General features: G+C 44.6%; 1 protein-coding gene and 1 long non-coding RNA gene across 2 annotated transcripts in view; both read right to left on the bottom strand.

The window, feature by feature from the left end:
• IGFBP7 (insulin like growth factor binding protein 7) overlaps positions 1-21,935 on the bottom strand; it is a 68,071-nt gene extending 46,136 nt beyond the window's left edge. The window contains exon 1 of the mRNA XM_036415429.2: positions 21,423-21,935. Within this exon, the coding sequence (XP_036271322.1) occupies positions 21,423-21,897 (475 nt within the window). The 5' untranslated portion in view covers positions 21,898-21,935. The remainder of the gene's footprint in view (positions 1-21,422) is intronic.
• Positions 16,042-16,982, bottom strand: LOC123651288. The gene is made up of 2 exons (XR_006739906.1): positions 16,910-16,982; positions 16,042-16,655 (listed from the first exon to the last, which is right to left on the bottom strand). It is a non-coding gene; the product is annotated as an uncharacterized LOC123651288 (long non-coding RNA).
• Positions 21,936-27,534: the final 5,599 nt, after the last annotated feature.

Here is a 27,534-nt window from a genome sequence, read left to right as displayed (position 1 = left end):
AGTCCCACCCTGGTGGCTCAGTGGTTGAGTGTCAACCTAAGAAACAGGAGGTCACAGTTTGATTCCTGGTCAGGGCTTATACCCGGGGTGCAGGCTCCATCCCCAGTGTGGGGTGTGCAGGAGGCAGCAGACCAATGATTCTCTCTCATCATTGATCTCTCTCTCTCTCTCTCTCTCTCTCTCTCTCTCTCTCTCTCTCTCTCTCTCCCCTACCTCCCTGAAATCAATAAAGATATATTAAAAAAAAAAAAGGAAAAAAAATAGGACTCAATAATAGGAGGGGCACCTCCCTTCTTTTGATCATTAAGTTTGGGTTCCCAACAGCACTGTTGAGTGATTAATTATAGCAGCAGTCTACTTCTGGACTCCTTGTTCTGCAAATACAGTTGGCCCTCCATATCTGTGGGTTCCACATTTGCAGATTCAATGTATCATGATTGCAAGTGTTTTTTATAAAAATGTTAATGTTGCTGATGTGTATCATGTACTTAAGCTTAAATGGTTGCTTCTGTATAGAATATGCACATACGTTTCCCCCCTTTGTCATTACTCCCCAAACAATAAAATATAACAACTATTTGCATAGCATTTATATTGCATTAGGTATTGTAAATAATCTAGGAATGATTTAAAGTATACAGAAAGATGTGCATAAGTTATATGCAAATGCTACCCTGTTTAATTTAAGGGGGTCCTGGCATCGATGCCCCTCAGATACCGAGGGGTGTCTCTAAGCCCCTCTTACCTCTTTTGGGGTGAACCACTGTAGCCAGATTATATCACCTGCAGCCAAACACATTCCTTCCTGGCTGCCTTTTGGGTGATCATTCTTTTCTCTCCTTCCCCAAAATTCAACCATCCCCTTACACGCTGAAGGAACCAGTATGGAACAGCACTCTCGCCTCAGGCACAGACATACTTAAAACAACTTACAAACTAAAATATAATCCAAATTACCTACAGAATCAATGACGTGACTAATGCAGAATATTGCTGAGAAGTGTTCCTTCACCTCTTTGTCTACAAATTTCCCAGAGTCTAAGACAAATGCCATGCTTCCATGAGAAACTCACCATTTCCTGCTTTCTTTGGCAGTGTCCACAGCTAGGCTTTCTGGTCCTTATCAAACACCCTGTTGGTTTCAAGGACTTTTCAGTGGGTCACATGTTCATTCCACAGAGATGAAACACGCACAGGAAAAAATCAAATCTCCCTCAAACTCAAGTTTACTCAAATCATTTTAACTTGTCTTTCATAAAGGTTTCTTTACACTCTTTTTAAAAAATATATATTTTATTGATTTTTTTACAGAGAGGAAGGGAGAGGGATAGAGAGCTAGAAACATCAATGAGAGAGAAACATTGACCACTGCCTCCTGCACACCCCCTACTGGGGATGACCCCGCAACCAATGCACATGCCCTTGACTGGAATCAAATCTGGGACCCTTCAGTCCATAGTCCGATGCTCTATCCACTGAGCCAAACTGGTTTCGGCTCTTTTTACACTCTTCAATTATGTTTTATTTTTAGAAAAGATATGTACAAGCAGCAATTGATCTGATTTACCTTTTCTAATGTATTTTGCATTTTACTCAGGAAATGTAGGTCACCTTGGTTATTTTACTGAGTGAAGTTAACAGGTCCAGGCTGTGTGTGCACTTTGGGAGTTGGACTTAATCTGTAATTAAGCAAGTGAATCATGGGCACTTGGAGAATGATTTTATCATGCTACACTAGACAACTGCCATTGCCCAAAGCTGGAATTTAAGTTATGTTAATTTACTAAAGCAACATCTTCAGATTCTCTGGATATTTTTCTTCAAACACACCTATACCATTTAGCAAAACAAGCACAAGCATGTGCCTACCCACACATTCATTACAATCAGAGTAAATGGAGATGGTGAAAATGTAGTATATTAACAATAGAGGAAATTTAATGAAGGAGACACAGATTTAGAAATGAAGACAAAATCCACTGACTAAAAATTGGAACGAGGCATCTCATGTTTAACGGCCTCTAAAACTCAATATTAGCGTCTTGTGGCTTTAATTGTGAGCACACATGCGTGAGCACCTATGTACACGGCAGTTCATCCCAAATCCCTGCTCCAGCTTCCCTGGGTTTCCATGAATTAGGGCACAAAAATGCACTGAATCCTGGTTGCTGATTATATAATGCAGGGATAACACTTATAACACAGCATTTTTGTGAGGATTAAAATGGCAATCTATGTATGAAAGTCTGTGAAGATTTTTATAAACCATACTGTGCTATGTTAATTTAAGGCATGGTTGCATTCCTGTCTTCTGGTCAGATATGGGAAAAATTCTGCCAGAAAAATCACCTGTGGCTTCTTTGCTTTTCTAAATATACTAGAAGCTCAGTGCACAAAATTCATGCATGGGGTGGGGAAGAGGGGGAGGGCCCTCAGTTCAGCCTGCATCCTCTTGCAATCTAGGACCGCTGGCTCCTAACTGCTTGCCTACCTGCCTGATCACCCCTAACGGCTCCCCTGCCAGCCTGATTGCCCATAACCACCTCTGCTTCGGCCCCTGAACCCAGGACTGTGGGCGGCTTCACCCGGGCCCGGCTTTGTCAGGAAGGATGTTCAGAAGGTCGTCCAGAAGACGTCCAGTCTAATTAGCATATTGCCCTTTTATAAGTATAGATCCTCAGCACTGTCTAGTTACTTTGTTACTGGGAATAACTGCCTAACCAAGAACTATTATTGCTGAATATGCTGGAAATGAAAGATCTGAGCAAAACAGAAACAAAGCCAATCTCTTTAAGGACCCAAGGACACGTGCAGGAAAAGGTTGTGAGCAGATTCTCCTCCAGTTGTAATAAGTGGAGCAGGCCAGAGGCACTCCCTGAGACCTGGAGGGTAGCAGTGCATCTCACACGCTCAGATGAAACAAGTGGCGGAGCCACGGTGTCAGCAATATGCACGGAGATGCTGAGGATCAATGGTGTATTTGACTGTAGTCAGATCCAGTTGGAGAGGTCATTATTTTCTTCTGTGAAGAAATGCTAAAGAAAAAACCTCCAAATTGCACAAATTCTTTACTGTTCACATCTCACGTAAGTGGCTGCCATTACAACGGATGCTTTCAAGCTACTCTAGCAGGGATGCACATGTTTTTTATCAGCCCCAATAAAATGGTGTATAAAGGCATATTCTCCATTTCCCTATTCTTTTTGAAATATTTCAATGGACTCTAACAAAAGGAAAGCATAATACCCTGTTTCCCCGAAAATAAGATAGTGTCTTTTATTAATTTTTTCTCCCAAAGTTGCGCTAGGTCTTATTTTCAGGGGATGTCTTATCTTTCAATGCGCTAGGTCTTATTTTTGGAGGATGTCTTATTTTCGGGGAAACACGGGTAGCAAACACATAGCCTTTTTGTTCTTGCTGGAAGAGTTGTGGCTGATCTGGACCACTCCCGATGGCTGGCGATCTTGCATGCAGACTAGGCAATTGGCAGAGCTCTTGTTTTTTTTTGGCTAGTTATTAAAAATTTTATAAATAGGAACTGAGGTGAAAACACTACTCTCAATGGTCTCTATGCCATTGTGGAAGGATAGTTGCAAGTATAATCCAAGTCTGAAGATAATTAAGAAGTAATTTTGACTGCATATTGGAATGCTTTGCTTTGGCTTTTTTATGTTTTGGAGAAAATGTGTCTAACTTATTTAGAAGAGGCTAATTTTTAAACTGGAATCACCAATGGCTACATGTATAAACTTAAAAATAAACGTTCATAGCTTTGAATCAGTAATTCCAATTTGGGATCTATTCCAAAGAAATAATGCAGAAGAAATAAGATCTTAATGCTCAAAGATATGAATTCAAAGGTTATTTGTGACAGAGGAAAACTAGAGTAAATCATGGCCCATTCAAATCAATATGTAGCATTATAAATATTATTTTAAATTATTTTAAACACATAGAAAATATTTATAAATTAAAAACAAGAAGATCAAAAAGATATAAGTATCACTACCAATTATATGTGCCTAAAAAACACTAGATTAAAATACAGTAAAATATGGAGGGGGTACAATAAAAATATTAATGATTGTCCTTGATTTCAATGATTTCTACAAATTTCAATGGCAATTATCTTTTTCTCCAATAACAAAAAGGTCTTTATTGAAAAGGAAGTTAAATTAGTTCATATTCCCACAATACACAAAAACTGCATGGCAGCTGAAATTAATTAACAAGGATTTGTAAGTCTAGAATTACAAACCCACTGTGGTTTGTCCAAACAGCTAAACATCTGACAATGGATCACTAATTGCAAAATAGTATCCTCATGGTCTCAACAGGTCATTGTGCCATTAAAAATTTTGCTTTTACGCATTTTCTGGGAACTAGGAAGAGCAAAGTAAATTTACTGCATATTTTCTCCTTAGTGTTTGCTGAGTTAAACACAATCTTTATTGTTTATGTTCCATATTCTATCTTTAGTTCAATTCTGAGCAAACAAAAACAAAATTCACTCATCTCCACTCCAGACTGTCACTTTGGGCAAAGTAATAACCAATTCATTTATGTACCACATTCTAGTCATAGTTACATTATTTATAAGCTCATATAGTCTATAATTAAATGATAATGTATTGATAGGCCACAAATGTAAATGTACCGTTGTTCATTTCTCCCTTCCAGTAAAAAATTCACAGGAAATATATGCTTCAATGACTGAAAACAGTTGAGGAGTGTACATATGTGTACACTCTTTGCTTGGATGCATTTTAAAAATATGTTTTTATTGATTTTAGAGAAAGGGGAAGGGAGAGGGGTAGAGAGATAGATACATCGATGAGAGAGAAACATTGATCAGCTACCTCTGCACGCCCATGACTAGGGATGGAGCCTGTAACCCGGGCATGTGCCCTGACCAGAAATCGAACCAGTGACCTTCTGGTGCATGCTCAACCACTGAACCACCCCAGCTGGGCTTAAATGCATTTTTATCAACTTGACTTACTGGGGCTCTTTTACTTTAATCTAATTGATTCTTTTGCCTTCACACACTCCAGAAACCACCAGATGGACCACATGTTTGCAGGCTCCTTAGAGAAGGGGCATTATCTGTTTCATCACTGTCAGATCTCCTTATGGCACCTAACACAGCATTTACAAAAAGTGACCATTTGACATGAGTGACAGGGAATCATCACAATTTTCCACTTCTAATGATAATGAGAATCCAGCTAACCTTTGTTTCCTGAGCTACGTGATGGGTATAGACTTGGAGGAGCCTGGACAGAGTCTAATTGCTGAGCTTAAACCTGGAGAGAGGTGAGAGGCCTGGCTGTGGGCTTGGTGTGAGGGAAAGGCTACCAGGAGACTCTAGCTGGTGGGAAGACTGGAGAGAGAAGTGGGAGGGGCCTTCCTGCTGCTCCTATGAAAGATTAGAAAAATCTATACTTTTCACCAATGCGTGTGGATTGGGAGCCCTGGTAGCAGGTGGGTACAGGGCAAAACAGAGGCTCCTCATAGAGACAGTCAACCCAGGGATAGTACATGCGTTTATTGATTTGGGTCATAAATCCAAAAATTATCTACTAAGCACCCACTCTGTGCCCGGAACTGTGTTAAATGCTTTGGGATGTCCAAAGGAAGCATAACTCATACATGCTCTCCGTCCTGAGAAATCCTGGTAGTTCCCTAGTACTTGTGACAGATCTGACCATTTCCAATACAGTCACTCTTCATGATTCACCGATTCATATTTGCAAATCCACCTACTGCTAAAATTTGTTTGTAACCTCCCAAATAAAACCATTCTTGGACATGCAGAAAGTGGCAAAAAAAAGTCTCAGGTCCTAGCTTGGGGGTGGCTGGGGATGGCGCGGTGAGACAATGCACTACCTTCTTATTTCAGCTTTCATACTGTAAATAACCATCCCTTTCACTGTCCACTTAATACCACTTTTTTTTTTTTTTCATTTATGTGATTTTGGTTGGCGATCTTGCTGTTTAAAATGATCCCCAAGTGCAGTGGGAAGTGCTGTCTAGGATTCTTAAGGGGGAAAAAGGCTATAATGTGTCCTAGAGAACATATGTGTGTTAGATCATCTTTATTTGGGCATGAGTTAGAGGCTATTGGCTTTGATTCTCCTCTGTACTCGCTAATTGCTCTGTATTCTCTAATCCAGTGTTTGCAAGACTTTATAGAGCATAACTACCTTGAATAATGTGAATGGATTGTATTTGTGCCTTCCTCTATTGCTGTTTAACTAAAGGGGGAAGTAGGCTTGCAGTAACCTTTATTAAATACCGATTGTGGGTCAAACACTGTGCTAAGCATTTAAAATACAGTAACTCATTGTAGTGATGTGAAAACTGAAGCCCAGAGAAGTTAAGTAAATTTCTCAAGGTCACACAGCCAGTGGTAGAATACCATTCTCAGTGGCTGGGAAATGATTAGGGGGAGGTGGTAACTTTGAGTGGAACATTTGTTCTCAGTCTCAGAGTTTTTGTGATAGCGGAAAGTAAGTATAAGGGTTCATGGGAGAAGATGCAAAGTAACAAGAAATTCTCTAGGATGGGGGACCTATAAGCTGGTCAGAGCCATCTTTCCTTATCAGAGATCACAGAGTAGGTAATGAGAGAGAGAGAGAGAGAGAGAGAGAGAGAGAGAGAGAGAGAGAGAGAGAGAGAGAGAGAGAGAGAGAGAGAAAGAGAGAGAGAGACAGGGAGGAAGGGGAACCTTCCACCAGGTTCCCCTTTCCAACAGCACACACTGTAATCCACTCTTAATTACTCATTCACTTACTCAACAAGTATGTATTGAGTACCTACTACATCCCAAGGACTGTTTAGACAGGGGGATCAACAGTGAACAAAAAAAATAAAAAACACTGGGTGTGTGGAGCTTACATTCTATTATAGTAACATAAATGAAAGATTATATTGTTGTGGCTTTAGATGAATACTTTCTTAAAGTATTGTAGTACTCGAACTTTTAGTAACACTCATAATTCTGATAGATGCAGAAATATTACTAGGATTAGGATCCTAAGACATCTGTAAACACTTCATCCTAAAGTAGCATAAAAAAAAAGAAGATGCTGAAACCAGTTTGGCTTGGTGGATAGAGTATCGGTCTGCGGACTGAGAGCTCCCAGGTTCGATTCCGGTCAGGGGCATGTACATTGGTTGTGGGCACATCCCTGGTAGGGGGTGTGCAGGAGGCAGCTGGTCGATGTTTCTCTCTCATCGGTGTTTCTCTCTCATCGATGTTTCTAGCTCTTTGTCCCGCTCCTTCCTCTCTGTAAAAAATTAATAAAATATATATTTTTTTAAAAAGAAGAAGAGACAGCCCTAGCCAGAGTTTCTCAGTGGTTAGAATGTTGGCCGTGCACAAAAGGGCTGAGGGTTCAATTCCCTGTCAAGGGCATGTACCTGGGTTGCAGATTTGACCCCCAGCCCCAGTTGGGGCGTATGCAGGAGGCAACCAATATATACATCTCTCTCACATTAATGTTTCTCGCCCCCCTCCCTTCCACTCTCTAAAAATCAATGAGAAAAATATTCTTGGGTGAGGATTAACACACACACACACACACACACACACACACCCCAAACAGAAGGGACAACCATCTCCTGGATGATGTGGACTGAGCGGGCTGCCTCTCAGGGGTGGCATGCCATGTTTGGGGGCAATGCCAGAGGCGGCTCTGAGTCTGGGGGTGGCGCTGGAGGAGCTGGCTGAGTAGAGCTCACCATTTCTAGAGTTGCTGGCCAAGCCTTGTAACTGAGAAAGGGTTGGGGTGGAAAAGAAAACCACATTTGTGCTCAGTTAGGAAAAAGGGGATGAGAGGCATGAGAGGCCAGGCAGGCAATGAGAGACCAGGCGGAGCGGGTGAAAAGCAGGAGGCCTCAAATGAGGCAGAGAACTGGTAACATGTCCACAGCACAACGGGGCCCCGGACAGCCTGCTCCTGCCCTGGCAGTTATCTGCTAGTGAACCAAAGGCTCCGCGGTGCGACAGAGCCTGCTGGGAGCTTCTGCCTTCTGCCCTGCAGCTCTGATCTGCGACACTTCTGAGCGGAGAGGGGCCTCTGGAATCTTGATCTGGGTCCCAGCCTGCCCTCTCCAGCTGCGCTGAGCACCTCTAATTCACAGCCTCACTGCACGGAGCCCCTCCGCCAGCCTTCTCTAACTCAGAGCGGCACTGTTGCCTAAGCATTTCATTTTCTTTCTTTTCTTTTTTTTAAAGCGTTTCATTTTTTTTTTTATCACGCGCTCTATGGCTTCCTGAGGTTGGGGGCGGGGCAAGGTTGCAGAGTAGTAGCTGCAGCTGCTCTGGAAATTCACGTTTGGGTTTCTGCTCTCTGAGCAGAGTTCTGAAAACTCCCACGGAGAAGGAGCAGGCTTTGCATCCTGCAGAATTTGTCAGGCTACCCTGACAAATTCCTAAAGCCTCGTTTCTGTGTGGTCTCTTTCAAAACCTTCTCAGTGTTCCAGGAGATCTATTTCTTGATAAAATTTTCTCCCTTGCTTGGGGTCAGGCCAGAGGAGAGCAGAGCAGATGTGAGAGCTAAAGCTTTCCCAAATCCAGCCACTTGACCGCTGGCCCATTAATCTGCCGTGATGTAAATGAGTGTCTTTGAGCCTTTCTCCACTCAGGGGAAGAGACAGCCTCCCCCCAAAGCTGGTTCTTCAAGAAGAACAACAAGAAAGAGCAGGAGGATGGGGAGGCGGCTGCCTTTCTGCCTGAGAATATGAAAATGCTCTCTCCCCTTCCCCCACCCTCAGAAAGTCCAGATGGGTTATACTTGAGTTCTCAAATCCCTACCTGGATTTCCCTTCCCCTGGAAGTTGTCACCTAACAACACATATGCTTCAGTCCCTAAAAATGCAGATTCCCTCCCAAGAGTGGCCCAATAGTGAACCTCAGCTTAGGTGTGGAGTAAATATTATCCCGGCTGGGAAAATGGATGGTAGCGTGGTGCTTAGGACAGGGCTCTGTCAGCACGGTGAAAATGAGCACTTGAGCACGTTGACAGTTATCTGAGTGATTTTCCTCCCCCTTTACCTTACTCGGAGTCACCTGAAAGGCCTGGCAAATGACCAAACACCACACATAAATGTTATGCCCCAAGAAGTGTTGCTTGGGAAAATATCCATGCCTGCTGCCCCCAACATACTGGCCCTTCAAGGGCCTGTTGGTTGTGGATGAGGGGACTGGCTCTCGTAGTTCCAATCTGGCCCTGGAGGGATGGATGCTACATGGATCAGGGATCTGTCCAAAGAGACATTCATTCCTTTAAGAAATACCATCTTTCCCAGAATGGAATATGACAAAGTGTACCACATTATCACAAAAGCCAATTAAACTATGACATAAACTTTGTTATCATATTGAATTTCACTTTGTGTTAATTGAAAGAGCTCTTTTAGAGCTATTTAGTCAGGAATGCATCGTACACCCCCCTTGTCAATTCATCAAAAAGAAAATATAAGCAGGATAAATTCATTAGGATCTTTCTAAAACTTTTCACATCCAAGAGTTTGACTCTTGTGAATCACTTTTGTTTTATTTATTTATATTTATTTTATTGATTTTTTACAGAGAGGAAGGGAGAGGGATAGAGAGTCAGAAACATCGATGAGAGAGAAACATCAATCAGCTGCCTCCTGCACACCCCCCACTGGAGACGTGCCCGCAACCAAGGTACATGCCCTTGACCGGAATTGAACCTGGGATCTTTCAGTCCGCAGGCCGACGCTCTATCCACCAAGCCAAACCAGTTTCGGCTCACTTTTGTTTTAAACTGTTAATTTTGTTAATCATCACTGGAGGATAATTTTCCATTGGATTTCAGAGGGAGTGGTAGGGAGGGGGAGAAGCAGAGAGAGAACATCGATGTGAGAGAGACACATTGATTGGTTGCCCCCCACATGCACTCCCGACCAGGGCCAGGGATCCAGCTGGTAACCCATGTACATGCTCTCGACCGGAATCATAACTGGGACCCTTCAGTCCACAGGCTAATGCTCTATCCACTGAGCCAAACTGGCTAGGGCTAAACTGTTTATTTTGGAACAGTTTTAGGGTTATAGAAGAGAAAGATAGTGCAGAGAGCCAGTACTGCTGGTCTACCTGCCATACTTTGAATAGCAAGGCTGTAGCTCAAGACCTACATTTACGTACCAGCACTGCTATTTACCTGGCTGTGTGATGGGTGGCCTGTGGTTTTCTTATTTGGAAGCTGGGACAGTAATTCCCCTTACTTCCCCAAAGTGTAACAAACAAGGAAACGTCCGAAGAAGCCCCCAGCAAACTGTAAAGTACTACAAACCTCAGTTATCATGATCACCATCTACAAGGTACTACCTGGAGTTCTTGCCCCAAAGTAGTCTCCAATCCAGTCAGTAAGAGTCTTCGCATTTATTTTAATTGTAAAACAACATCTTATTCTCAGCAACTGTCTTCACATCTGTTTAATAATGTGACCTTTGGCCCTAACTCGTTTGATTCAGTGGATAGAGCATCGACCTGCATATTGAAAGGTCCCAGGTTCTATTCCGGTCAAGGGCATGTACCTTGGTTGCGGGCACATTCCCAGTAGGGGGTGTGCAGGAGGCAGCTGATCGATGTTTCTCTCTCATCGAGGTTTCTGATTCTCTATTCCTCTCCCTTCCTCTCTGTAAAAAAGTCAATAAAATATATTTAAAAAAATTAATGTGACCTTTGCAAAAACCTTGTGAAGCAGACTAAACTACCTTCACTTATAATACATATTATCCTTAAGTTTGGAGGGTGTTGCTTTTTCATAGGGGTAAACTCTACTTTGAACATGTTTGCTTGTCCACAGCCTTGTCAACACTCCTACTGTAAATAAGAAACTTCATGCCAAATGAATGGGGCCTTGTCAAAATGAGGTTACTAGATCTGGCTTACCTGGTCTGAACCTTTCTTACTTTTCAGACACAAAACTTCTTTGCAACCCTGGCCTGCTTTTGGGCCCAGCGGGTCTCAGGGCAGCACCTCTCTCTGAGAACCCACTGCGTGGTGGAGGCATTCAGGGGGCACGTTTATTGCTAGCTCCAGCTATTTCTAACTAACTCCACCATACCTTTTGCCATTGATTCAACTATTTAACACATCAATTTTAGGTAAAAAATAAACATTCCCCCCTCCACATTATCAACCACGGCTTTCTCCACCTGACCTCACTTTATCTTTGAGGCCATGTGGGGTGGGGTCCTCTCGGAGTGATGGTCTTAATCAACTTGGAAACCCTCTAGAAAGCTTGGGAAAGCTTTCCTGTGACATTTCTAGCCCTTATCACCCTCCTACCCCCTCATAAAAAGGCTCCACGGGGAAATTTTAAAAATTGCCTAAAATAAGCACTTAGCAAATTGATCTACTTCTAAGTCTTTTTCCATCTCTAAGCTGTAAAGGTGCCACTCCTGGGTTTAAATTACAAAAAAAGTTATACACATACATTCTCTGGCCTAAAAGTCTTTCTTACACCAATTCAGGGTTTCCTTTTTTTTTTTTTTTTTTTTTTTTAATATATTTTGTTGATTTTTTACAGAGAGGAAGGGAGAGAGACAGAGAGCTAGAAACGTTTATGAGAGAGAAACATCGACCAACTGCCTCTTGCACACCCCCCACCGGGGATGTGCCTGCAACCAACGTATATGCCCCTGACCAGAATCGAATCTGGGACCTTTCAGTTGGCAGATCGACGCTCTAGTGCTGAGTCAAACCGGTTTCGGCCAGGGTTTCCTTTTTAACAGTTGCTAAGAATAAGATGCTATTTGTCTTACAATGAAAAACACTGTACAGATGAGGTCAGATCAGTTGCAGGCTATTTCGAGGTTGAAGGAAGCATCCTAATCTTATACACTGTGGGGGAGGAATTTAGAACGCGGGAAGGCCGGGCCTGGCCTTGGGATCTACCCAAGGAAGTTCTGTCACTAAACTATTCGAAAGAGACTTATAAGGCAGTTTCTTCAAGAAGGCAAGTCTACAGTCAACCGGAGGGCAGGCTCTGTGGACAAGATGCAAATTATATTTAAGGGTGATAATAAACACTTGCTCAGCTTAACCATTCCATCTAATGTCTAGAGCGTAAAAGATCTTGAAGGTCCTCACGTCCTCTCCCAGCTTCCCCTCCTCACTTAGGTTACCCCTCAGCTCTCCCACAGAACATCTCAGAACAAAATTCTCCTGGCTCCCATATGAGCAAATAACGGTATTCAACAGTTTTTACCTACCAGTTCTCCCTGGTGTGTAATCTAACTGTGCTTTGTGGGGTGGACCCTGGGAAAGAACATACCTACCAAGAAGGGCTCCCAATGGTTTGACGGGGCTCACATTTAAAACACCGCCTAGCAGCTGTTTCTGCACAGGGGCCTTTCACAAAACGGCACTTCAGGAGAAGCCTGCACGAAGCTACCGGCCTCTGCTCTGAACTGCCTGCCTGTGCTGTATTCCTGCCACTGGAGCCAGCTCTTATGGAATTCCTGGAAACCTATTACAACCAAGAGGACCGAGATTTTCCCCATCCAATTGGAGCTGCACAGGTATATCCCCCCATTAGCATCTCCACCAACCAATCGGGGCAGCTCCATTCTGACCAATCAGGACAGTGCCCTTTGGACTAATCAAATGGGGAGGATTTGGAGTTCTTATTTGCATGAGGATGGACCAATCAGGAACCAGGGATAGTCTAGATAAGCAGGTTCCCCCAGGGAACTTTTCCTTTCCACCCAAAGGCTGAAGATGGCATTTCTCCAGCTGGAGTTGAAACACCAAAGATATCTTCCCGTAGCAAAGGAGCAGCGTGAGGCAGATGGGCGCAGGTGAGCAGACCAGAGCCGCCTAGCCGAAGAGGGGCCTCACTCCCTCCAGGGCCACCTCCCTCCAAGGCTTCTTAGAGCTATAACATGATTGAGTTATTCCACAGCCGTGCTGTCTCCCAGTTGAGCTGCCTGCACTGAATAAAGTTTCCTTCTTCACCACATTCCAAATTGGGGATTGCTATGGGCATTGAATTGGCACCAATGACCCTTGATTGAGAGTGGCCATTTAATTCCAGGCCTTTGAATTCCGTCTCCTGAAGAATTGTAGAAAAGTAGGTCAAGCACCTTCCATTGAATAACTAATTCCCAAACCATGACGAAACATAAACTTGTTCTTTGGATTATTTTCCTTGAAAAGAATCCCAAGTCCTTTAAGGTCCCTCAAGCCTGCCTATTTCCTTTTCCAGAGAAAATATAACAAATATTTAACAAAAATGTTAATATCCCTAATAATTCAAAATAAATATGGAAAGTACAAATAATGCACGCACAGGAAAAAAAAATGGCAAGGCATAAACAGGCAATTCACAGAAGAAATACAACATGCTCAATCTCAGGAAATTGCAAACTAAACAGGAGATACTGCTTTTTAGCTCGACAAGAATTAAAGAGATTGATAATCCCCATGTTGGCAAGAGTATAGAAAAAAGGATACTCCATATACTCCATATACTCCATATCAGTTCCTGGTAAGAAGGATTAGAGAACAAAGTTTTCAAACTTTTCTTAAAATGCAGGGATTAGTGGTAAGAAAGAACCGGTGATTCACTCAGCATTCTAGAAGTTTCTGTGTTTAACAAGGGCAACTGAGGCTAGAAGAAAAAACTTGAAAGCATTTCTATGGGGTTAGGGTAGATGCTTCGGGATATGGCTTTTTCTGTTTCTGATCTGAAAGTAGAGAGAGGGAGGAACGGGGCTTATGGGGGAAAAGCCTCTTGACATGAAATGAGCAAGTTGGCTGTAATGTGGGAGCTGGGCTGGCTAATGAGAGAGTGATGCCAGGGCACATTGTGAGGGGTCATCTAATAAGGAAAAAGCACAGTTCAGACTTTTCCAGTAATGAACAGCTTGCCGTGGCAGGTTAGGACCCGGGGCTCACCAATGCTTCGAAGGCCTGAAACAGAAAGTGAAGGTCCTGTGTCGGAGGAGGAGTGAGGCGTCTCTTGCTGGGATGACTGTAACAGCTTCCTAATGAGAATCCCTGATGGCGGTCTTGCCCCTTCCAATCCATCCTCCTAAGGGCGGTCACAGAGGTTTTTTTAAAAGCACAAATCCCATTACGTCACTCCATGGCCCACTGCTCTCGTGACGGTGTCTAGACTCCCCAACGGGCCACAAGGCCCTCGGTCACTATGCCCTGTTAAGTGTCCGGCGGCCCCTCTCTGTGGGACAGCCCCATGGAACCATGTGCTGTGCTTTCTGTGCTCTTCCTTCTAGCTCACTCGACACGTCATGCTAGCTCTTCTCCAGCCAATTCCTTCTCACCCCTGTCTCAATCAGGACAGCACCACTCTTCGAGGAGGTTTTTCCTGGCTCTTCATAAACCCAGGCGAAGGATCCCCCTGGGGGCTCTCTGTGTGTCTGTGTGGTGTGACAGAGGTAGTTTTACAAAGTATTGCACTGACTTACATTGCCCCACTCCCCAGCCCTTTGCCACAAGATAAGCCAGACCAGTGGTCGGCAAACTCATTAGTCAACAGAGCCAAATATCAACAGTACAACAATTGAAATTTCTTTTGAGAGCCAATTTTTTAAAACTTAAACTTCTTCTAATGCCACTTCTTCAAAATAGACTTGCCCAGGCCGTGGTACAGTATTTTGTGGAAGAGCCACACTCAAGAGGCCAAAGAGCTGCATGTGGCTCGAGAGGCGCATGTGGCTCGAGAGCCACAGTTTGCCGACCACGGAGCCAGACCATTAAAATTTCATTTAAAATTGGAACACTCAGCCAAAACTGGTTTGGCTCAGTGGATAGAGCGTCGGCCTGCTGACTGAAAGGTCTCAGGTTCAATTCGGGTCAAGGGCATGTACCTTGACTGCGGGCACATCCCCAGTAGGGGTTGTGCAAGAGAGAATCATCATTCTCTCTCATTGATGTTTCTAACTCTCTATCCCTCTCTCTTCCTCTCTGTAAAAAAAATCAATAAAATATATTAAAAAATAAAACTGGAACACTCTGTATCAACTTTATTTTTTGCTATTTATTTATTTATTTATTTATTTATCTTTTCCTTCTGTATCAGCTTTCAATGACGTTCTACCATTCTGACACCAGTTGCTCATGTATTTTCTCTCACATCCCCAAGCAATTCTCCAGCACCAGCTGGGTGTCCTACAATTCTGACACTGTCTACCTTGGGATAGCATCAGATCACACTGGTTAAGGGATCAGTCCAACAAGCCTTCCCCCTTCACACCTCCTCACACACTTTTTTTTTTTTTTAAGATGACTTCTGACTTACGTTTATTTTCTTTTTTTTTTCAGATAAAAATTTTTAAATTAAATTATTATCTGTGTACATATCTTACCATTCCCTCCTCCCATTCATACCCTTCTTTCCCAGAGTTTTGTGTCCATTGGTTGTACTTGTATGCATGTATACAAGTCCTTCGGTTGATCTATTATCTCCCCCAGATCTCCTTACCCTCCCCACTGTAATTTGACAGTCTGCTTGTTGCTTTACTGTCTCTATATCTATCTTTTGGTTCATCAGTTTATAATGTTCTTTATTATCCATAAATGAGTGAGGTCACGTGGTGTTTCTCTTTCATTGACTGGCTTATTTCACTCATCATGATGTTCTCCAGTTCCATCCAGGTTGCTGCAAATGATGAGAATTCCTTCTTTTTTATGGCAGCATAGTATTCCATTGTGTAGATGTACCATGGTTTTTTGATCCAATCATCTGCTGATGGGCACGTAGGCTGTTTCCAAATTCTAGCTATTGTAGATTGTGCTGCTATAAACATAGGGGTGCATATATCCTTTCTGATTGGTGTTTCTAGTTTCTTGGGATATATTCCTAGGAGTGGAATTACTGGGTCAAATGGGCTCACACACTTCTTATGTCAATCACAAGTCCATGCTGTCATCTGTGCTTCTGACTGACTGGCTACAGATTGGAGGCACCAACAACTCCCTCCCGGGGTTCCATTAATTTGTTAGAGTGGCTTACAGGACTCAGAAGCATTTTACGGACTTACTAGGTTACCAGCTTTTATAAAAGGATGTAACTCAGGAGCAGCCAGATGGAGGAGATGCAGAGGGAAAGGTGTGAAGAAAGGAGCTCCCATGGGCACTGTGTGAGCCACTCTCCCAGCACCTCCGTATGTTCACCAGCCCAGAAGCTCTCCAAACCCATCCTTTTGTGTTGCTTTAAAAAAAAAAAATTTTTTTTTATTGATTTTAGAGAAGAAGGGAGAGGGATAGAAACATCAATGATGAGAGAGTCATTGATCAGCTGCCTCATGCACACTGGGTGTGTAGCCCACAACCTAGCCATATGCCCTGACCGGGGAATTGAACCGTGACCTTCTGGTTCACAGGTCGATGCTCAGCCACTGAGCCACGCCTGCTGGGCCCTTTTGGGTTTTAATGGAGGCTTCATTACATAGACATGATTGATTAAGTCAACCCAATCACTCAATCATTGGAGACTGAGATCAATCTTCAGCTCCTCTTCCTCCCAGAAGGTTGAAGGGGTAGGATTGAAAGTTCCAACCCACTAATCACATGGCTGGCTCCACTGGCAATCAACCCCTATCCTTAGGGGCTTTCTGAAAGTCACCTCCCTAGTTTAAAAAAAAGACACCTTGCCTAAACCGGGTTGGCTCTGTGGATAGAGTGTTGGTCTGTGGACTGAAGGGTCCCGGGTTTGATTCCGGTCAAGGGCATGTACCTTGGTTGTGGGCACATTCCCAGTGGAGATGTGCAGAAGGTAGCTGATTGATGTCTCTCTTATCGATGTTTCTAGCTCTCTATCCCTCTCCCTTCCTCTCTGTGAAAAATCAGTAAAGTATATTAAAAAAAAGAAAGAAAGAAAGAAAGAAAGAAAGAAAGAGACACCTTGTTACTCTTAGCACTTAGAAAATTCCAAAGGTTTGAGTAGCTACATGAGATGAAGATCTAATATATATATATACATACATATATATATATATATATATATATATATATATATATATATATATTTCTTATTATAAATCACAATATCACAAATTCATGGAAAAAAACAGTAATAGAAAACAGGTATTTAAATAACATGTTATTAACATAAAAATGAGCATACAACGATATTCAAAAAGAATGAATGTTTAAAGTCCATTAAAATGAGTTTCTGAAAAGAAAAATAGTCACTGAAGCTTTTCCCATTTAGACCTAATTCTAACCAGCAAGGGGATGGGGAAATGTTGAGATTTGGGTGTGTGGGAGGGGTGAAAATCTAATGTTAAGAGTTCAGGATAGCAGAGGATGGGAAGATGAATCAGTGTCAGATGTATTCCCTGGCCTAGACTTCGTAAAGGCAGAAGATACAGGGAAAGAGAGAGCAGACAGCCCGGAGAGTCCATTGCCTGCATTTCCAAAAGGGAAGGCACTTTCTTAAGAGATTCCCTTGTTTAATCAACAAATATTTATGAAGTGTCCAACTATTAGCCAGTGGGAGCTTCTCTGTTAGGAGGCTCCCAGCCTGTGCAGAAGACAGACATTCAGAGCGTACTTCAGAGGCTGCGGGAGGCGCTGTACTAACGAGCAGAGCTGTCGTCACCTCTGCCTCTTTGCTGAAGTCCCCACATGGGTCCGTTGCATGGCTTGGCCCACCCCACTTACTGCTGCTCCTCCACCTCTGGTTTCTATCCTACTTCCCTGTTGCACATTCTTCACAGCACATATGACTATGATATTATCTGTTTACTTATTTCTGTGTAAAGCTTACAGTAATTGCCATCAGAGAGGGGTCAATCCTGCCTCTCTTCTTATTCTAGGCTGAGATTAGAACAGTACCTGGAAAATTCATTCATTCACTCACTCACTCATTCATTCATTCATTCAACATATATCTAGAGCACATGTGTCAAACACAAGGCCCGCGGGCCAAATCCGTCCCGCCAGACCTTGCAATGTGGCCCGCACCGCGCTGTCATCACTGAACTCCGCTGCGTTTCCATCACAATGACAGTTTATGACTGTTCAGTAAACCATTCGGCCCGCGATTTAGGCTGGATTTTAGATTTTGGCCCCTTCTCTGATTGAGTTCGACACCCCTAATCTAGAGTATCTACTAGTACCAGGCACTGATCCAGGCCCTTGGGGATAGATGAGGGAGCAAAAATTCCCTTCCTTCATGGAGTTTACTTGAAGGTTGAATGATGACAACAATGAATATTCATTAGGTTATTTCTATGAATAGTCTTCAAAATATTGACTCTTCACAACTCTATGAGAGAGGGCTGATGATAGTCCTTACATTATAGGTGAGGAAACATAGGCCCAGAGAGGTCAAGTAACTTGTTCAAGGCTAAGGAAGTGGCAGAGTTAAGATACACACCCAGGGAGCCTGGTTCCAGAGCTCAGCATCTTAACTGTTCCGCTAGAATAGCTCTTGTTTACATGTACACAGTAAGTGTGCAATAAATGTTGTTGAAAAAATGGCTGGAAGAGACAAAGGACAAGGACATCCCTGGGAGGTGGGAGAATCAAGGAGCTTCACAGAGAAAGTGACACCTACTGATCCTTGAAAATTAAGAGTTCAAAGTGAGGGTGGAAAGTGAGGGTGAGAGTGTGGGTATGACTGCCAACAGCAGCAAAGAGCAAGCCTTGTGGCTGGACTATAAAAGAGTTGGGAAGAAGAGGCCAAAATAACAGGGTAGAGTTATTGTGCAGAGCCTCATATTCCCTGCTAGGTAATTTGAACTTGGTCTTAAAGGTATAATAAGGCAGACCTTTAAGAATGAATTCTGATTTCACAAGTGAAAATTAATTCTGAGGGGGGAAAAGAGAAGATGGGATTCAAAGGGACAAAGGGGGTTGAAATGGCATTACCCAGGGGCTCAGATTGATAGGGCCATGAACAGGAAGTAACCAAGAACTGGAATAAAGGCAATCCGTGTTCTCTGCCAACATGAGATCTTATTATATATCTCAGCTTCTCTATATTAACGTTTTATTAAACTGATCTCTCTCTTCCAATTATTCATGACTTCAGGGACCTTGATAAGATCTAATGGCAGTAAATTCATGATGACAGGTCTAAGATGTGCTATTATAAGCTCATTACCTTTCAAACAAATTTTCAGAAGATGGCTTTGCCTCTTATCACAGAGGTACAGCAAACAAGCAGACGAAGTTCCTCTACAGAAGGAGGGTAAATGGTGATCTCATAAAATAAGGGAAGATTTGGGAGTGTCTCCAGGGCTCCAGTGAAAGTGCTCAGGGAAGTGAGTTTGCAACTTGTATGAATACTTTCTTAGTCAGCAAGGCCAGTTCTGTTTTGTCTGGCTGGTGTTGCTCAGTGGTTGAGTGTCAACCTATGAACCAGGAGGTCACGGTTTGAGTCTAGGTCCAGGCCACATGCCTGGGTTTTGGGCTTGATCTCCAGCAGGGGGTTTGCAAGAGGCAGCTGATCAATAATTATCTCTCATCATTGATGTTTCTATCTCTCTCTCCCTCTCTCTTCTTCTCTGAAATAAAAATATATATATATTTTTAAAAAAGGACCAATTCAGTTTTATGTATTCCTTGTTCCATAGCACCTAGCACAGTGCTGCCACACGAGCTAGAATGGATATTACTTAAACAATCACTAAGCTAACTTTCTTTTTTCTAAATTTTTATATATATTTTATTGATTTTTTTACAAAAATAGAGAGAAACAGATGAGAAACTTCGATCAGCTGCCTCCTGCACGCCCCCTACTGGGAATGTGCCTGCAACCAAGGTACATACCCCTGACAGGAATCAAACCTGTGACTCTTCAGTCCCCAGGCCAACTCTCTATCCACTAAGCCAAATCGGTTAGGGCCAAGCTAACTTTCTTTAGCTAACCTTCTACTCCGATCAGGGGGGAAAATTCCCCTTATGGTGTTTAAGAAAATTTTAACACATGGAATAAACTCTTAAGCTATGGACATTTCTCTTTCATGATAGGACTTTGATCCAAAGGAGCAAACGACTGTTTCTGTTGGAAAAGGATGGGTTGTGACTTTCTAAGTTTCAGTGATAATAAAACAAGTACCAGTAAGTTACACAATTTAAGGCTTTTCATAGTGAACTCTGAAATTGGTGACATACGACCTCTTAGCACATGGACTTCTGGGAAAAGCTCTAAAAAGGAATCATTTGGAAAGTTTGGGGAAAGTCTGAGCTGTGAAAGAAGCAACTGCTTCTGTCCTTTCAAGAGAATGGCCGCACTCCCACATCCCAGGAGAAGGTCGCTAGGTTGGATTTCTAACCTTTTTTTTTTTGAAACTGCCCATGGAAAATGTTATTTCAGGCATTAGAGTTAAAATCTCTGTGTGTTTTTTCCCCCAAGCCTGAACTCTAGTTATTTTCCACTTTCATTTATGGCAAGATTGGACTTGTGTGAAATAAAATAAACCATTAAACATAACCTCAAAGCCATTCCTGCTGAACAGTGCATCCTGGGGACATATAACACAAAAAAGGGAATAAGAAAGAAAAACAAAATGGTCATAAGAGTCATGGCAAAACTACATCATACAGATATCCTTCAAAGAGTCTGTATTTTTTTCTCTCCCAGAAATAATTTGCTACATTGCTGTTTCAGAATCTGTCATTTCCAGTAAGTGAATTATTTTCTCAATATTAAAGAAACCACGAAATCTTGGCTTTATAGTTCTGACGATCTAGCCATCTAAAGGCGGGACAAACAACTTCTCTCTGAAAGCCCTTACTTCGCATTTCGTCGTCGAAAAACTTCTTTCCCCCAATTTCTTGACTTCACTTCCATCTATATCCCCAGGCCAAGAAAAAGATGATGATAACATGACATGCTTTGTTTCACCAAAGAATGAGGGCACTGCTTTTGCGAATTGACTTGCCAGCTGTTAGCATCCGTTGGGTGAGTTTTTGGGATGGGAAGCGGGAGTCTGAAATATCGCTAAATCACACACACCACACACCACACACACACACACACACACACACACACACACACACACACTGGCCTTGCAAGTCCCCACTTTCTCGGTGCACGCAGCAAACGCTAAAACTAAGACCTCTAAAATAAGAATAGAGGAGGCGTCTCCCTTCTTTGCTGGCATCCCCGCGGCTGCCAGTTCCTTTCATCGCATCCGATCCCTGGGATGCCCACGGTAGGCATCTGACCCCTGAGATGCCCACGGGAGGCATCTGACCCCTGGGATGCCCACGGGAGTTATCTGACCCCTGAGATGCCCACGGGAGGCATCTGACCCCTGGGCTGCCCACGGGAGGCGGTGCGGGAACCTGCGCGGGCGCATCGGCGGCCGCCGCCCTGTCGGGTCTGAGCCGCCAGGGGGAGCCCGTCCTACAGCCGCGCGGGCCCGGGGGCGGGGTCGGAGGGGAAAGCGCCGGTGCCCACCTTGCTCGCAGGTGCCCTTGCTGACCTGGGTGACGGCCTTCTCCCCGCGGCTCTCGGCCCTCAGGCTGGCGGCGCGCAGCTGGCACGCGGTGGGGTAGGTGTTGCCGTCGCTGCCGCACACCGGGTAGCGGTTCTTGCACAGGCACACGCCGCTCACGCCCGGGCCCCCGGCTGCTGCCCCGGCTTTACCCTTCCGCCTCTTGCGGCTCTTCACGCACTCCATGCCGGGCGCGCAGAACCCCCTGCCCGCGCCGCCGCCCCCGCACGGCTCGCCCTCGCCGCGCGCGCACATGGGGCAGCAGCCGCACGCGTCGCGGGTCTCGCCCAGCGGGCAGCCCCGCGGGGGCAGCGGCGGGCAGGAGGCCGGCGCGCAGGGGCCGCAGGCGTCCGAAGAGGAGGAAGAGGAGAGGGGCAGCAGCAGGAGCAGCAGCCCGGCGGCTCCCAGGAGCAGGGCGCGTGCGGGCGGCGGTGCCATGGCGGTGGCGGGAGCGCGAGTGAGCCGGGCCCCGCGGGCCGGCGCCTTAAACGCGGGGCCCCGCCCGCGCCGCCCGCAGGAGCCACACCCCGGGGCGGGAGAGCCGGCGCCCCGCCCGGGCCGACCGGGGCCTCCGCGCTCCTGCCCGCGGGGCGGCGCTGGGCTCCGGGCTCGGTTCCCCCATGGCCTCTTGCCCCGCAGGCTGCGCCCCAGCCTCTCATACTCACCCACTGCACCCTCATATCTTTCTCTCTCTCTCTCTCTCTCTCTCTCTCTCTCTCTCTCTCTCTCTCTCTCTCTCAACATTTTATTGATTTTTTACAGAGAGGAAGAGAGAGGGATAGAGAGCTAGAAACATCGATGAGAGAGAAACATCGACCAGCTGCCTCCTGCACCGGGGATGTGCCCACAACCCAGGTACATGCCTTTGACGGGAATCGAACCCGGGACTCTTCAGTCCGCAGGCCAACGCTCTATCCATTGAGCCAAACTGGTTCCGGCTGCACCCTTGTTTTTCCTAGCCAGATGTTTGTACTTCTTTCTTAACTACAAGAAGTTTGAACGGAACCAGTGTTCAATGTATGTACTTCTAAGTGGGTCCCGGAGACCTGGGTACTGATTGCCCCGCGGTTTGGGAAGCTCTTCCAAGCACAATGGGTTTTACAACCCCACAGGGGGATTGTGAGTCCCCAGGCCCCGCCCCCCATGTGGTTTTGGGGGCTAAAAGGGACAGATCGTTGTCAATCATTACTCTTTTGGGAACCTTGTAACTGCCTCCTCCACCTCTGTTGTCTTATGCCAAGTCAGGTTGTAAGTGTGAGTACTGGACTCCGTCCAGGAGCGCGCTGTGCCATTGTTTTTCAAGCCTACTGAATGGCAGTGGATCTCCCATCAGACTCTCCGGAGAACTGAGCGGAGGTGCCACTGAGAACCTTTTCCCCCAGCAACTCGGTGCGGCTTCTTACGGAAGCAGCGGACAATTCCTCCTTCATCTTTCTGTAAAACTCAACTCCAAAGCCTCTCTTTCCAAGAATATTGGTCCTTCAAACTCCTCCTTCAAAATCCAGACATCTAAGTTGCTCCTATTTTTTTTTTAATTGAACATGAAACACTGCAGTGTACGTGATTCTGCATGTCATGGTTTAGTTATTTTTTCCCCCTCTTAGCATAAATACCAGGATTTATAGGCATTTGAGCCAACCCAAAGGGTGTGGTTTACAATGACATCAGCAATACATACATGTCACTCTCACCAGAGTCTTCCTAGGATTAGTATTGTAAATGTTTTTGAAAATTAACTAATCACAACATTGAGGGAATAGAAAAACCAAGCACCTTCCTATTCATAAAACCTGGTACTTCTTTTTTGGCCTTTCCTTAACATGCTCTTAAAAAAATGGTACTTTTAAAAAATGTTCATATGTTGACATTTGTTTAAAAAACAATGAAAAGTCTTCAGAGCAGGATTTTCCTAAGTATTGTTGCCTTTGTCCCAAGGAAGAGATACAATTTACAGCCTCAAGTTGAAACAAATACAGAGTGTACTCTTGGTATTTCCTATTCTACTCTATTTCAATTTTATTAATTTGCTGGTCAAAGTTCACGAAGGACCTACTATGATGATCTGTCATAGTGTTAGGTTCCCCAGAAGCCAAGTGCTAGACAAAGATCCCAGGGCAAGTAGCTTACCTGAGAGGCCAGGTCAGGATACACCATTGAGAAGTAGGTGTGAGCAGAAAGGGAAGAAGATGCTTATCAATGGGCTTCCAGACAAGACCTCAAGCTCTACAAATTCTGTGTGTGTGTGTGTGTGTGTGTGTGTGTGTGTGAGGGAGCACAGGGGTACTGACAGCACCACTAATAGCTGCTCCCTCAGTGTTTTTAAAGGCTGCATGGGAACCAGCAGTAAGAACACAGGCAGGTGGTGGGACAGTAGAGAAGGGACCTGGGCTGTGTGATACTGGAAGCGTTGAGAGAACGCTAGGAAGAGAACACCTTCCTTCCAAGAAAGAAGACATTGTCACCCACTCATCTTCAGCGAGATGAAGAGCCTGGATATGGAGACAGGATATGTCCTCTGTAAATATAATTTTACTTCTTCCTGTTTAATCTGGATGGCCTTTATTTCTTTTTTCACCTAATGGCAAGAAAAAGGTTAGAATCTCCAGTATAATGTGGAATAGAAGTGTCAAGAGTGGGTATCCTCGTTTTCTTCCTGATTATAGAGGGAAAGCTTTTAGTCTTGCACCATTAAGTATGACTAGAGGCCTGGTGCATGTGCACTGGGTGGGAGGCGGGGGTTGGTGTCCCTCAGCCTCTCCTGCGCCCAGGACCCCACAGGGGATGTCTGTCTGCCCACTTAGGCCCCACCCCCCCAGGGATGGGCCTCTTGCTCCTTACTGCCTGCCTGTAGTGGAGGTGGGAGAGGCTCCCGCCACTACCGCTGCACTTGCCAGCCATGAGTCCCACTTCTGGCTAAGTGGCGCTCCCCATGTAGGAGTGCGTTGACCATCAGGGGAAAGCTCCTGAATTGAGCATCTGCCCCCCTGGTGGTCAGTGCATGTTATAGCGCCATTTGGTTGATATGCATATTAGCCTTTTATTATATAGGATATTATCTGTGGGTTTTAAAAATATATATTGTATATTTTATTGATATTTTACAGAGAGGAAGGGAGAGAGATAGAGAGCTAGAAATGTTGATGAGAGAGAAACATCGACCAGCTGCCTCCTGCACACCCCCTATAAGGGATGTGCCCGCAACCAAGGTACATGCCCTTGACCAGAATCGAACCCGGGACCTTTCAGTCCGCAGACGGACGCTCTACCACTGAGCCAAACCGGTTTCGGCAATCTGTGGGTTCTTTATAGATGATCTTATAAGATGGAGGAAATGCTTTTCTAGCCCCAGTTAGTAAAGTGCTTTTATCATGAAGAGGTGTTGAATTTTTTCAAATGCCTTTTTTGCATCTATTGAGATGCTGTATTTTATTATGTTGATATAATATATTACATTGATTGACTTTTGAATGTTAAACCAAATTTGTATTTCTGGGATAAATCATACTTGGTCATAGTATATAATTTTCCCCCCCATATGTTTCTGAGTTTGATTTACTAATATTATGTTGAGGGCTTTTCATCTATATTCAAGGAGATATTGGACATCCTTATTGTGACATCGTTGGTTTTGATGTCAGGGTAATAGTGGCCTCACAGAATGTGTTAGGAAGTGTTCCCTCACTTTCTCTGTGTGTATTTTTTTGTGAATAATTGGTATTAATTCTTCTTTAAATGCTTAGTAGACTTCACTAGTGAAGCCATTTGGGCCTGGGCTTTTCTTCATGGGAAGAGTTCTGTTTACTACTTCAATCATTTTATTTGCTACTAGAGGCCTGGTGCACAAATTCATGCATGGGTGGGGTCTCTCAGATGGCTGGTAACGGACCCCAGCTTGTGCCCCCAGCCTTGCAGCCCTGCAGCTCTGCTTGGCACCCTGCCATGGCCTGGTGCCGCCCCCTCACCTGCTCCACCTTCTCTCCTGTGAGATGATTGATTGGGGCTGCTCCCCAACCTCCTCCTGGCCCAGCCCCCTCAGAGTCTGGGAGTTGGGTCACTGGTTGACATCTGTGGGGTGGTCACCAGGGTGATCAGAACCTTGCTTATACCCACCTTGACCTAGTGCTGCCTGCTCACCTGATCCACCATCCCACTGCTGTCCTGCTCTTGTCGGGGCCCATCGGGGCCAGCAGTGCCTCCACTGCTGCCCGCTGCCAGAGCGTCGCCAACACCCACAATGTTCTGAGCTGCCCCCTGGTGATCAGTGCATGTCATAGTGAGTGGTCAAACTCCCTGTCAAACTCTTGGTCAAACAATTTGCATATTAGGCTTTTATTATATAGGATAGATCTGTATTAGTTTGCTGGGAATGACAAAATACTAACATCCCACTGGGTTACTTACATAATATTTTTATTTTCTCATAGTTCTGAAGGCTGGAAGTCCAAGGTCAAGATGCCAGCAGGCTTGGTTTCCTCTGAGGGCCATAAAGGCCAGATCTCTCCTCAGTTCAGACAAGGTGCAACCACAAAATACCTCTCTCTCTCTCACTAAATAAGACTGCTACTTTACCAATCTAGCTTTCTACTGCTTGAGTCAGCCTTTACTACAGATAAGATTTAGTGAGATAATAATAGAATTATCCCCATCCAGCGTGAGTTCCTGCTTCATTCGAACTTCCCCCAAATTACTCAAAGCCCAAACCCCATAATAGGTTCTTTCCTCTCACTGAGGCACCCCACAGTTCCTTATGGAGTCCATTCCCTCTTGGTACGATGAGTAATACACCCAATTTATTTGACTACAGGTATGTTCCTGGAGGTCTTTGCTTGAAGGGCAATGACACATGAGAGATCGGCTATCAGCTTCTTCTCTTCTATACCACTTCATCTCAACATTCCCCGCTCCAACTCATAATACACTCCAAAACCCTTTGCTGACAAGTACCCTTCTTAGTGGGACATCTCCAAGACTTCTGAGGCCAGAAAATTTCAAAGGCATCTGTGGAAAACGTATGGCTTCATGCAACCTGCCCCTCTGTGTCTCTCTGAGTCCGGCCTCCCCAGCAGATGTCTAACTGGGGAAGGGAATGTATGTCTCCCTTTATCAGGGTTTTTCATGCAGACATTTCAAGTATGTTGATTTCTCCCTGTTCACTTGGCTATTTGACTGGGGTGGGAGAATGGGCCTGGGCAAGCCCATGCATCCCTAACCCTAACCTAACCCTAACCCTAACCCTAACCCTAACCCTAACCCTAACCCTAACCAAGTCTAACCCTAACCCTAACCCTAACCCGGGTGCGTAGTGTGCCGGATGGGATTGATTGTGGCAGGGCCATTGAACTCTGAGAAACACTCTGTTCCAGTGCTTGGTGGCTCTTTTAGAATGTGGCAACTCATAGTACCTGTAGTTTTGGGTTGTGTATCCTAGTGCCATTTCCCAGCAAAGGAAAAATTGTTCTATTCAAAAGTTGTTATGGTAGTTACCATTAAAAAATATATTTTTTATTGATTTAAGAGAGAAAGGGAGAGGGGGGGGGGGAGAGAGAGAGAGAGAGAGAGAGAGAGAGAGAGAGAGAATGAATCATCAATCAGCTGCCTCTTGCAAGCACCCCACTGGGGGTTGACCCACAACCTGTGCATGTGCCCTGACTGGGAATTGAAGCGTGTCCTCTTGGTTCATAGGTCGATGTTCAACCACTCAGCCATGTGGCTAGGCAGTAGTTATCATGTTTATCATCAATTCATTTTTCCTCCTTTCCTTCTTCCTTCATCATCATCAGCCAGTAGATTGCCAGATGGTGGCGTGGTGTGTGGATGATCACCCAAGCTCAGATAAACAGCACGTGGAAAGGAATGAAGCCAGTGCAAATCATTTGGGCACATTCTAGCAACCGAAAAAAGTCCAGCACAGGTGAAGTAAAGTGTGTTTGGGGAGAAATGAGTCTAGAGAGAGGGCAGATGCCAGAGGACCAAGGCCCAGGACTTTGGACTGGAGCTTATAGGTGACAGTGAGCAGGATGCAGGAGAGAGGCCAGAGCTGGCTGGCAATGTAGGAAGGTCAGTCAGTACAGAAGA

Source organism: Pipistrellus kuhlii, unplaced genomic scaffold, assembly GCF_014108245.1.
Source record: "Pipistrellus kuhlii isolate mPipKuh1 unplaced genomic scaffold, mPipKuh1.p scaffold_m20_p_1, whole genome shotgun sequence".
Classification (NCBI taxonomy): Eukaryota; Metazoa; Chordata; class Mammalia; order Chiroptera; family Vespertilionidae; genus Pipistrellus; species Pipistrellus kuhlii.
The sequence above is the reverse complement of the archived record's forward strand: the minus strand, read 5'-3'. Positions and strand labels throughout refer to the sequence as shown.